The 13366-nt window shown below is 35.5% G+C and overlaps 1 protein-coding gene across 1 annotated transcript in view; it reads right to left on the bottom strand.

Annotated features, from left to right (window-relative positions):
• The window catches only part of LOC131052121 (uncharacterized), a 65298-nt gene that overhangs the window by 39685 nt on the left and 12247 nt on the right, over window positions 1–13366 (bottom strand). Inside the window, exon 5 of the mRNA XM_057986720.2 lies at window positions 12989–13233. Coding sequence (XP_057842703.2) covers window positions 12989–13233 — 245 coding nt within the window. The remainder of the gene's footprint in view (window positions 1–12988; window positions 13234–13366) is intronic.

Genomic DNA, 13366 nt, shown 5'->3' with positions numbered 1-13366 from the left:
CATGAAATAAACACAGCCCTGGCCAGGACACTCCCGAGTGTACGTTGTACCCCGAGTTGGACACACATTGTATGCCCCTTCTCCAATGCCCAATGCCCACCCACCAGACCATAACTTTCCCCTCTCTTGTGCTTCCTTTAATTTATCCTTCTCTTCTCTTCTTCTCCCATCTCCACCTTCTCTATTAATTCATAGGTTTATATAATTTCACAAGGGTGTTTACCAAAAATCACACCCTTTCATTATAATAATATTTTTTAATTGCTTTGATTTATATATTCTTTTATTAAAAATTCTTTCAGGGGAAAAAGTCCCATAACATTTCTCCCCCTGTAATTTAACTATTGTCCTCAATAGTAGGAGATGCATCTACATCAGAACTCAAAATAAAGCGTGATTAATAAATAAAATTACTAATATTGAATATTTGTATACTCCATTATAATTACATGTTCTATTTTACTCCATCTATATATTTTGATTCAACGAAATTCAGAAGTTCAATAATCATATTTCTAATTAAAATTATGACAAATTTTCATACATGTCTTATGAAACATATCATGAGTTTTTTTTTGTTTTTGTTGAAGAGTCGATCATAATTTATACATTTTCATCTCCTATATTTTTAACTTTACCACTTTACTCATTTATTCAACTCCTCTTCTTTTTATAAACTTATTATCACGTGGTCACACAACACTCATCATGGATGTCCTATATATGGTCACTCATAATTTATAGAAGTGTAATCTTTTATTCAACACACATGCCAAGATGATATTCATGCATTCCGGACTACATGAGCATCCTCTTTTACTATAAAATAAAGCACATGTACAAGGTTATTGGGTTGATCAAGTCCAATAACAAGGTACAATGAAATAAAACATGGTAATATTGCTAGGCATCTCAACACTAATAGAACAAAGGTAACTATTAGCATGCATTGAGAACTTCATAAAAATTTGGTCTAGTGTTTCCTTTATAAAAAATGAATAATTATTTAATAAAAATGATCATTTGATCAAGTAGTAATGGTCCACTCACAATTATAATTATGTAGGAAAACTTTCCATGAAATAGAATTGGAAACTATTAGATTATAATATATATATAACATGGATTACATGAGATATAAGACAAAATAGTGGAGGATAAGGATTTTAAATTTACCTAGCCATATGTTCAAAAATATAATGTAATATGTATTTGGAGGTTTGTGTACCCACTTGAGATCATACGAACCCTTGATTAAACACATTTCTATTATTAAGTGAAATTATTAACACCAACCTAAAACAACATTTATGTTGAATACAATGCACCTAATATATGTAACTAACCTATCCATTATTATTGCTTAATATTGTTGCTACTATAAAATCTTCAAAATGCATATCATTAAATGAAGTTCTAAATATATTTGATAAATCTACCCCACATATATTATTTTAGAGGTGGTTTCTCCCCCTATAAAAATTGTACATGTCCCCATGTCTAAGCGTAATAAGAACATTTTAGTTCTGAAACTTTTTAGCCATTGTATTATTTAACTAGCATATTCTAGTAGCTAAAGTATTTTACCAATTTTTAAAATGATCTTAGGACCTATGGGTTATGGGCCCACAATGCAACCTAGGTCAGACTTAAGTAAATCTAGATGCAATATTTTATTTTTATTTTTATTTTTCTAACAATGTATGGATTATAAATACCCTTTAAAAACACTTGTCAACTTCCTAGATACAAAAACTCAAGGTTTTAGTTTTTATAATCCTTTTTAATTTTATAGCTAATAAGATCCCAATATAGATAAACTATATTGGATACAAATAACTCATTGATTACTTTGAGTATGACTTATATCCTTGACTACAAAATATAAATCCTTCAAGTTTATTCCAATAGAAGTGCATATGCATTAAAGAACATTTCTAGTGAGATTTAGGGAATAACCCCTTGAAACTAGATGATAGATTTATTTTAACCTTGGCAAGCAAAAAAAATAGAGACAAGGTACTTGAACCGTTTAACAGATCGCCTCAAAAAGTTATCATCTCACCAAAATGGAAATTGTATGTGAAAATGACTATGTGGTTATGGTTGAGGGCGAATGTCACATCAAACACATTGAAATTGATATTTGCCACTGACATTGCACAAGAATTTTTTTATCTAGAATTGGTTTTCAAATAATCTATGTACAATGATTCATGCCCCAGCCTAATCAAACCTGGCAACTATGGTTGTATCCGACAAGATGGAAAAAATTGCAGCCTTTTAAATGAGAATACTAATTGCAAGTTGAAGTTTGTTTAAGGCATGGGGTAAGAATTGTTCAGCTATTTTGAAGTTGTTTTTGCAACCTGTTAAATGAAAATTTTGGTTCGATTTGAGATTTGGTTTCAATATATTCCTGTCTTATATTGTTCTTTTAATACTTTCTTGTGAATTTGTATGCTAACAGCTATGAATATTGAGATGAATTTACTGGTGTAAGTGAAACCATATCATTCTTGTTGTTATAAATACGAGGGTAAATTATGTTTTTTTTAAAATTTGATGAGAATTTATCTCATTCATTTTCAAGATTAAAATCTCTAGGGATTCGCTCATTCACTAAATCCATTGACTACTAAGAACGAGATCTATACTATCAAATGCACTAAGGACTTACGTTCTATACGTAGTCTTGATTCCTGTTCAATTATAAAATTCTTGAAATGCAAACTAGACCTTAAGAACACGAAACAAATTTAAATTATAAATTTTAGAGCTCTATTTTGGGGATTGATAAAGGAGGATACTTTTGTCAAACTTTAAGAATGCAACACCGTTATTTTTCTTATGACAACATGGTGTGCAGAAATGGGTAACGGACATGATTATAAAATATGGAAGCATGTATAATACAATGTATAATGCCTCAAAAGAATGTAGTCACAACTTTCAAGCATGAGGTACTACGAAATATAGCCTATTAAAAACAACTACTTTTTTTTCCTCACTGAGTTTGTAAGTATATTGCAAGGGCATTCACCAACATATATAATGTGCAGACTTACTGCAACCTCTATACCTACATTTTCAAAATTTTCACTAGATGATTCCAAATGTGATAAGTTTTTAAATTTTTTTTTTTTTTTTTTAATTTAATTTCTTTTTTTTCTTCTTCTTTTTATGGTTTCTAAAAGAAAATTTGTCCTCAAGTGGAATTTTGAGTCTTTAGCTTTAAATCTTTCATGAAATAATTTTATTTAAATTATATCATCGAATAGAAATCTTTATGCAACGGATTAGGGTTCTAATTTGGGTTGGTAAAATTTTATATATAAAATAATAGTAACCCAAAACTAATAACTAGTAGAGTAAAGATCGTTAAGGCTCTGATACCAAAATGTAATGGTACTTTTCCCCTATGATTAAGTAAGTATTTGTAGCGGATTAAATAAATCAAATATTAAGTTAAACTTAATGTAATTAACCCTTTACTTAAGATAAATAATTTAAAAGAAAGGTATGTACATCAATAATCAATAATAAAACATTGAGATAATAATTTGCAGCAATGAAATATTAGGGCAATGACAATATGAAATTGATTAATACATATCTGTAAATCACATCACGGAGAGGCTGCTTTCCTGCACGCAGAGGATTAGTTATGGGTATAAGGTTTCCAGGCAAGGGAGCACTCCAGGAGGACACGGTTCTTACACAGAACCCCACATGCCTTCGCGGCATGAAATAAACACGGTTCTTACACAAAACCCCACAGGCCTTCACCACATGAAATAAACACAACCTGGCCAGGACACTCCCAGGTGTACGTTGTACCCCGAGTTGGACACACACTGTATGCCCCTTCTCCAATGCCCAATGCCCACCCACCAGACCTTAACTTTCCCCTCTCTTGTGCTTCCTTTAATTTATCCTTCTCTTCTCTTCTTCTCCCATCTCCACCTTCTCTATTAATTCATAGGTTTATATAATTTCACAAGGGTGTTTACCAAAAATCACACCCTTTCATTATAATAATATTTTTTAATTGCTTTGATTTATATATTCTTTTATTAAAAATTCTTTCAGGGGAAAAAGTCCCATAACAAATAAAATCAAGATGGAAGAGGATCAAGCTAGGACAAGGAAGACCTATTCAAGTCCCATCATCATCAAGGACACTTCGAATGCATGGAGGAGGACTCAAGGATGACAGAGAAGAAGGATCTTACAAGCACTTCAAGGCGAAGTTTGCTACCAAAGGAGTGACTTGACCGTGAAGAGGCCTCATCAAACACATGGGAGTCAAGGAGGTACATCATTCATCGCATCAAAGACAAAGGAGGATCAACCAAGGCACAAACGCCAAACAAGGTGCCATCCCAATCACTATTCCTCCGGTCAGATAGCTCCACCTCAACATGTCCAAATTCAATGTACCTGACTCACCAATGATGGCACAAACTTCAAGGCACTGTTGATGTGTTTTTTATGCACATGCGAACACAGAATAAAATACCCAAAGGTACCTTATCCTCTCTTGAGTAAAGCCTCCGAATGCTGAAGATGTCGCGAAAAGGATCAATCGGGATGACTTCAAGGTTCTTTTCTGTAGGATCTCTACGTGTGGATAAGCTCTCTGTGGTATGATGTGATTTTGCTGGAATCACAAGGGGGACTTACACTTGATGACTAAATGTCTGATTTGCTGGAATCACGAGTCCTATTTACTAACTAGAAGACAAACAAATGGCAAAAGATGCAAGGTTCGAGAAGTCTACTCTACTACCTAGAATGCGAGAAGATGGATGAATGACTAGGTGGAGTCCTACTGGGCTGGGTCTCACCATCAAGCTTGAACAATTCAACAACTACTCAATGCGATCTTCTAAGGGGTGCTTCCAATATGTTCAAATCGTACACCATCAGACACTGATCACCATTCAAGGTAATGCATGAACAATAGACGTGTAACGACTTAAGATTAAGCTCATTTTGTTCCAGTTGACCACGCAAGGCGCACTTACCATCAGCAAGAGGCTAGTGGTTTGGATTAGACGGATTCCACACAGGTGCATTCAACAATTTTCTTCATTCAATCTAATCATCTACCATCTAGAATTGAAGATTCAACAAGAAACCATGCATATTGCAAGAAATGACACACTTCACCATTACTTCAATGAAAATGGAGTTTATTTACAATCAATGGCAACAATTTCTTGCCTTGTCCTCCTATTCTACTCTAACTGCTATTCTATTTGCTATTAATCATTAGCTATTCTAACCTCTATGAACTAACTATTCACCTTCTAACTACTCTCTATTGACTAACTCCCCTCTATTAGCCTTTACAAATGAAGAGTCGGGGCTTATATAGTGCCCTTAATACAATTCAATGGCTAAGATCAATTTGAGATCAATGGCCAAGATTCTACAATGAAAACCCTAATTAGGGTTTGTTACAACAAACTCAATTCTGACCAATGAAATAATTGTATTAATTGGACACATGTCTTCTCTGGAATATTCGACCAATGGATAGTTGGGGTAGGTACATCGAAGTTTGTGCCACCTTTAATGAGTCAGGTACATTGAATCTGGACATGCTGAGGTGGACCAACCCGACTGGAGGAGTTATGACTAGGATGCCACCTTGTCTGATACTTGCAACTTGGTAGATATCCAATTCGATGATGCTAAGAAGCTAGCTTTAATTAATTTATTTGAAACTATCTGCTTCTTCAACGAACCCTTGCTCTGACTTCTTTTGTCTTTGATGTGCAGGATGATGATGTACCTCGCCTTGGAATGCTGGATTGGAAGAGGTTATTCCTGATGATGCTTGACCGAAGAAGGCCGTCCTTGTCGATGTTAGACGGGAGGAGATCGCCCTTGTCCTTGCCCGATCTTCTTTGATGATACTGAGCTGGAGGAGACCGTTCTTGATTAGGCTCGATTTTCTTTGACGAGAGTCTGCAAAGTAATAGATCTTCCGATTCTGGGGTCGTCATTTGATGCCTACACAAAAGATTAAAGTTAATCTATGAGCATCAAACCTTAAGGCATAGCATTTAGGACCTTCCAAGAGAATGATTTAAAATATCAATTTGGAAATGACATGATAAATCCAGAATTCTAATTTTCAAATTAATGGCAATGAAATCAAAATAAATCTTGAATAAGAACTCCAAACAATTTGATTCTTCATACCTTCCCTTGAATGCTTAACTATAAAACCTTTGGAAAATGAAGGAAGAAGACCGCATTTTGCTGGACAAGGGTTGAATTGTGGTCTTCCTTTGGATGAATTACGCCTCCATTAGCCTTCAAAAGAGTTTCTCCTTCTTTAGCCTCCAACACTGTTGGATTTCGCTCCTCAAATTGCTCCTCAATTTCGCACTTAGAAGGATGAATGAATGATTTGAAACTTGAAGCAATACTCCCCCATTATATAGAGCGCTCACCCTACTTAACCATGAGGCCGACCTAGGTTTTTAACAATAAAATAAGATAAAATCCCACCTAAAAGGAGGCCGACTTGCTTGTAAAAGCAAATAAATGCTCTTGAGCACTCACCTTTTATTTTTTTTGAATTTCAAAATTAATTACAAGGCCCAAAGGTGGATTTTTCATTTATTTCAAGGCCCCAAAAATTAATTTATTAAATTAAAAAATGCCTTAATTAATGCGCATTTAATTCAATCTTTCCAAATGTTTTAAATTTGGCAAATTTGGCGAAATTTGGGAATATCAAGGTTTGTTTGAGGCTTAGCGAAGTTTCTTCAAGATTTCGCCCTAGACCCTCTAGAAGGGTCAGGAGCGATTTTCAATTTTAGGCCGAAATTTCACCTTAGTTTGATCATTAAACTCCTTCCAGGCGATTTCCAGGGTTCATTCACATCCATCATTGGGCTACCTCATCAAAAATTTGAAGGAAACATTGCATTTTTGGGAATTTCGCTCTGGACCCTTTGGAAGGGTCAGGAACGATTTTTCATAATTGGGCTCAAAATTTTCATCTTCCAAAGTTCAAAAACCTCTTCAAGGCATCTCAAATGGGCTTTTTCATTGCATTCCAAACTTAGTCTCATTCAAAACTTGGAGAAAAAGGTGGATTTAGGGTTTTTCGCCCTGGACCCTCTGGAAGGGTCAGGAGCGATTTTTCCTCCTTGGGTTTACTCTTTCATCATCTCAACTTCAATCCGCTTTACAAAGCTAGGAAATAGCCCTCTTCATTCACCCAATCCAAGCTTGGTTCATTCCTACAAGGCAAAATAGGGGATTTTCAAATTTTCGCCCTGGACCCTCTGGAAGGGTCAGGAGCGAATTTCCCTTTGGGCATCAAAATTTGCATCTTTAGCAATCCAACCCAACTTCAAGGCAATTCAAATGTCATTTTACACCCATGTCTAAGCTTGGCCTTGCTCAAATTTTGGAGGAAAAGATAGGTTTTAGGATTTTCGCCCTAGACCCTCTAGAAGGGTCAGGAGCGAATTTTCTCATTTGGGCTCAATTCCTTCTATTTTCACCTCGTCCCATACTTGCCTTAGCAAAACTTGATAGCAAAGAGTGATTTGAGAAAATTTGCTCTGGACCCTTTGGAAGGGTTAGGAGCGAAATTTTCATTCTTGACCAAAAATCATCATTTTTCCAACTTGAAACTTCTTTGCAAGGTGGGTTTTCATCTTTCATCATGCTAGGAATAAAGTCTCATGTCCAAGGAAGGCCAAAAATGTGGTTAGAAGGAATTTCGCTCTGGACCCTTTGGAAGGGTCAAGAGCGAAATTGCCTTTCCTGGACAAAACTCCTTCATTCTTTCATCTCCATACAGGCTTAGGGGCTTCCTCATGTTCATTTCACCTTTCATCACGCCTTTGATACTCCAATTTGCCCAAACTGAGCAAGAAATGTCCCCTTTAGAGATTTTCGCCCTGGACCCTCTGGAAGGGTCAGGAGTGAATTTGCCTTCTTTGTCCAAAATTCATCATCTTGTATGCTTCCAAGTCTTTGAATGATGTCCAATCTTCACTCCAAGAGACCCTGCATATCACAATTTAGCCAAAGTCAATAAAAAATAAGCTCAAATAAGATTTTCACTCTGGACCCTCTGGAAGGGTCAGGAGCGAAATCTTCATTCTAGGCCAAATTGCTCAATTTTTTAGTTTCAAACCATTTCACAGGGCAAGGTTAGATCATTTCCAAGGCCAGGAACAAGGTTTCAAGCTCAAACAAGATGGCAAATGAAGTTTATGATGAATTTCGCTCTGGACCCTTTGGAAGGGTCAGGAGCGAAATTCCTAATCTTGGCCAAAATCCTAACTTCATTTTCACATTTCTCCATCCAAACAAGTGTTTTGCCCTCAAAGATGGCTGGGAACGAGTTGGTTCTAAGTTTGGGCCAAACTAGAATGTCTTATGAAGAATTTCACCTTGGACCCTTTGGAAGGGTCAGGAGCGAAATTCGCTTTGGACCCTCTGGAAGGGTCAAGAGCGAAATTTGACATTTTTAGACTCTCCGTCAAGATAATTTTATGGAATATAACATTTAAGTATAAGAAATCTTTCTTCTTTCTTATACTTTATGTTATATTCCATATATACTTTCAAGATGTTTGAGAGTGGTTTCAGACCTCCAGGAGCTATATTGCAAAATCTAGTTTTTGGAGGATTTTCAGTTTTCCAAACTTAGTCAAATTTCAGGATCAAGACATTCCAGACTTAGCCAAATTTCAGGATCAGGACATCACTCAAGCAGGACCTGCTATCCAGGTGATCCCCTTGGCGACACTCAAAATGCAAAGACTAACAGACAAAACCCTAAAAGACCTAGAAAACAAACCCTAGAAAGCAAAAAAGCAAGGGTCCCCATTTGCAATGGGGCGATGTGTGAATACGTCACAACAGGCACCTACCCCGATTTCCTATTAGCTCACAAATATTGAATGTAATTTTCTCATTGGCTAGGGGAGTTTGTTGTAACAAACCCTAATTAGGGTTTCCATCTTGTAATCCTAGTCATTCATTCTAAATCAATCAGGGCCATCAAATTGTAAAGAGCTTCCCATATAAAGCTCTGGCTCTTCATTTGTAAGGGGTTAATAGTTAAGAGTTAGCTAATAGAGGTTAGAATAGCTAATAGTCAGTAAAATAGAATAGCAAATAGGATAGCAATTAGAGTAGATCAGGAAGAGAAGGCAAGAAATTGTTGCCTTGATTGTAAATGAATTCCATTTTTCATTGAAGTTATGGTGAAGTATGTTGTTTCTTTGCAATATGCATGGTTTCTTGTTGAATCTTTGTTTTAGATGATAAATGATTAGATTGAATGAAGGAAATTATTGAATGTACTCGCATGGAATCCGCCTAGTCCAAACCACTAGCCTCTTACTGATTGTAAGTGCGCCCTATGTGGTCAACTGGCATCAATGAGATTAATCTTGAATTGTTATACGTACCTTGTTCATGCATTAACTTGAATGGTGATCAATGTCTAATGGTGTAACGATTCGAACATATTCGAACGTCCTTAGAAGATTGCACTGAGCTGGTGTTGAATTTTCAACCTGATGATAAGACCTAGCCCAGTAAGACTCCAACTAGTTATTCATCTATCTTCTCACATTCTAGGCCTTAGAGTAAACTTTCTGAGCCTTTCACCTTTGGCCTTTTCTTTATCTTCCAGCTAGTAGATAGGATTCAAGCTCCAGCAGATTAAACACTCAGACAATCAAATGTAAGTCCCCTTGTGATTCCAGCATAATCACATCAGACCAAATTGAGCTTATCCACACGTAGAGACCCTACATATAAGAACCTTGGAGTTATTTCGATTGATCCGTAGGCAAATCTTCATCATTTGGATAACTTTGTTCAAGAGAGGATAAGATACCTTGGTATTTTATTCTGTGTTCGCATGTGCATGAAAAACACATCAACAGTACCCCAGACGCATCCCAAGGGTCTAAAGACGCATCTCCTGAGAACCCTGATTGATCATAAATCTCTCACAAAATGATCTCAATCTCCTCTTCAAAATCTGCTTATGAACTCATATTCTTCTTATCAAGTCTAAAATAATCTTCTCATACAATGCTCTCTAGATCTGGTGTATGTACTTGATCTATCTGCTTTTTCTACACACACGCACAGTTCTCAAACTCTATTTCTGATCTCTATATATATCTTTACTTTTAAGAGTCATGCCCTATTGGATGGAAGAGACATGTCTTTCTGTTTGCTAATTGCTGCTTCGAATCCTTTCACTTACAAATTGCACCTCTTCTAAACACTTAATGCAGATCACACATTTATTTTGCCTTGAATCGGCTTATTTTGTTTTATTAGGAACAAAACCATGCACCTCTTGGATGATTGACCAGCCTGTGAGTTCATAAAACACCACTTCAATGTTTATTACTATAAGCATATTAACCATATTACTTAACTAACCAATTGCTGTTTTAGGTATTTCTTTTAATGCATCGGTCAAAATATTAACTAATCATATTAATGCATCGGACAGAATATCAATTTGTTTGCTATGTAACTGATGGTTTAGAACATAACCGATGATTAAGAACATAACCGATGCAATGATATACTTACTATGCTTTTCTGATCGCTGTTTACAGCATTATCCTATGCTTTTCTGATCGCTATTTACAGCATTATCCTATGCTTTTCTGATCGTTGTTCTGCTGCTCATTTCTTAATTTATAGAATCAGCTATCATCAAATTCTGATCAGTCATCTTGATGTTTGCAAGGCCTGCTCATGGATGTAATTCTAATTACCAGATTCGTATTGCTTTCACCAATGACATCAATGACAAACTTTTCAACAAGTTCATCACCATTACATATCCACCAATTGGTCAGTAATGAAGATGTTTGGCTCTACTATTGTCATACACAAGAGAAGAATACTCACATAATGAGAAAACCCCTTGGAAGAGATAAATTTCATATTTATCAAATTTAGATATATAATCAGGATTGCCTCTGACTCAGTAATTAAGGTATTATAGGATATCTTAGAATAATTAGCAAAAGTAATGATTTGTGTTAAGCATGCTAAACTGTGCAACCAGTTGCAACATTAGCTTAAAGATATTTGTCTGTTTATGAAATTGGTTGTGTTGCTTGATCCTCTATACAGAAACCATAGAATGTAATGTTATGGATTGCACAATAAAGCTTTCAGATTCTGCCTTCTTTCAGCTGAAAGATAATTGCTTCATAAATCCTTTTCAGGACACACTTCTGCGCAAGATCTACAGAACCCTCACCTCTTTACTGTAATCAAAATGATAAGGCACGTTGTTTCTATGTCCAGACAACAAATGTGATATATGACTTATAAATAATAAATAACTTTAAACATCTACAACTCTCCAATTCACTTGGGATTGTTCAAGACATGAGAGAAGCTAAGAGGACCAGTTCTGGTGTATTTTCAGGAAGAATATATTCTTAGAAGTTAGAAACATTGGCAAATCCTTTTCAATATTGAATTCTTATCTCGGTAAATCTTTAAAAATGTTTCCCTAATTCCTTAAGATTATATATTAATTATATATCAAATAAGTTACATTTTTCAAATAATAGGCATTGATCCAAATCCTTATGAACAATAATTGAACAGCAAATAGCTTTTGCTGCCACTTAAAGATTCCCTAAGTAGCTTCTGTGATATAGCTTAATCGATAACTCCTACTAGTCTTCTTTTGTTACGAATTTCCAATTATATTACTATCTCAAACTTGTGGGTGATCACTTGAGAGGATTTTTATATCAAATCCTTCAAATTAAGCACTGTGCCTAAATAACAGAGCTTTGGTTCTCAGATGAGGGCACAGAAGTTTTGCAGTGTTCACCACGAATTCATTCCTGGTGCACCTGCCCCACTCCCATGGCATGAGAAACAAGAGGATGAAACCAGTTGCACGACCCAGTTAGCTTTGACAGAGCAGCCCCTCAAGATAATTTTATAGAAGATTCCCAAAAAGAAAGTGCAGTGTTGTGGGATCCCTGTACATGTACTATGCTTGCAGTTGTGCTCAAATTAATGTTATCTTGCAACAGTCAAATCTTGGCTTAGCGAAATTGAAATTAATCATTCTAGAACTTATTTTACTTTTCTCGAAGAAATCTTAGATGTGACTCGCATAAAACAAAAATGCTTTTAGAAACACTACGAGTGAATTACTGTCTGGAATGTGCATTTATCATTCATGGCCCTTTCTCCATGTCTAAATTCTAGCTTGACTTCTCAACTTGTCTACTGCATCTGTTGATTTCAAATGGAGCTATCAATTGCACAATTGTCGTACATGAAATATCAAATCCAATGAGTACTTAGAACTTCTACAAGACCGAAAGTAACATCAATCCGAGAATAGTACTACTTTTGTTGCCCCAAATCAATTCAATCATTTAGCAATTAATCAAACTATACCAAAGTGAAGCTGAAAATGAGAAATATGGAATCATTTGCAACTTGCAACACTATCAACAAACTAGACTTGCCACTGAATTCCTACAAAATGATATGTATAGTATATGGAGTCTAAACAACTCAACAGAGTCGACACAAATGACAAGAAAGCATTGGTAGTATTTCCTATCTGTGACCATATATCCTCTTCTGCTTTGTAGTTTAGGTATTACCATTCTGGAAAGAATGAATTTTCATAACTTAATTGCATAACAATAATTGATGCATACCTGCCAAGAACTACACCAAATTACAAGTCTTCTTTGCCCCAGCTTGTTAGCTCTTATCAAGCATTACATTTCTTTTAAATTATTATAACACTGGTAGAGGAACTCATCAATTTACACACCTCATGAAAGAGACCATCACAAAACATAATTGTTTCACTTTCAGAAATGCTAAAAATCTAATGATGCAGGTACAGAAATCACTTTTTAATGGAATAGATGTACAAACATGAAGAATGCAACTTTTTGATGTCATTCACCTTTCTCATTTTGTCGATGCCTTCCTTCCCTCGTTTCGCAGGAGGTGCTTCCTGATTTACAGGCTCACCTGAAGATTGGGGTGCTACTGCAACTTCTCGTTTCCGCTTCCCTCTATGAGAATCTCTTTTATCTTTTTTAATATTAGTAGCATTATCAGAAGCTGATGCATGACGTCTTGCTTGTAATTCCTCAATGCGCTGTTTTAACCTTTTCCTAAGCTCCTCATAAGTAGCTGATTTATCGTCTGCACTAACAATACCAATTACAAATTAAGTGTCCTGTGTTATTTTCCTTACAGGTTTTAAGTATTAAATAATGTACAATTTATAGAACAGTATTACATTTGCTTGAATTATATGGTAAGAAAAATAAACTGT

Source organism: Cryptomeria japonica, chromosome 4 (assembly GCF_030272615.1).
Source record: "Cryptomeria japonica chromosome 4, Sugi_1.0, whole genome shotgun sequence".
Lineage (NCBI taxonomy): Eukaryota > Viridiplantae > Streptophyta > Pinopsida > Cupressales > Cupressaceae > Cryptomeria > Cryptomeria japonica.
This window is presented reverse-complemented; position numbering and strand designations above follow the sequence as displayed.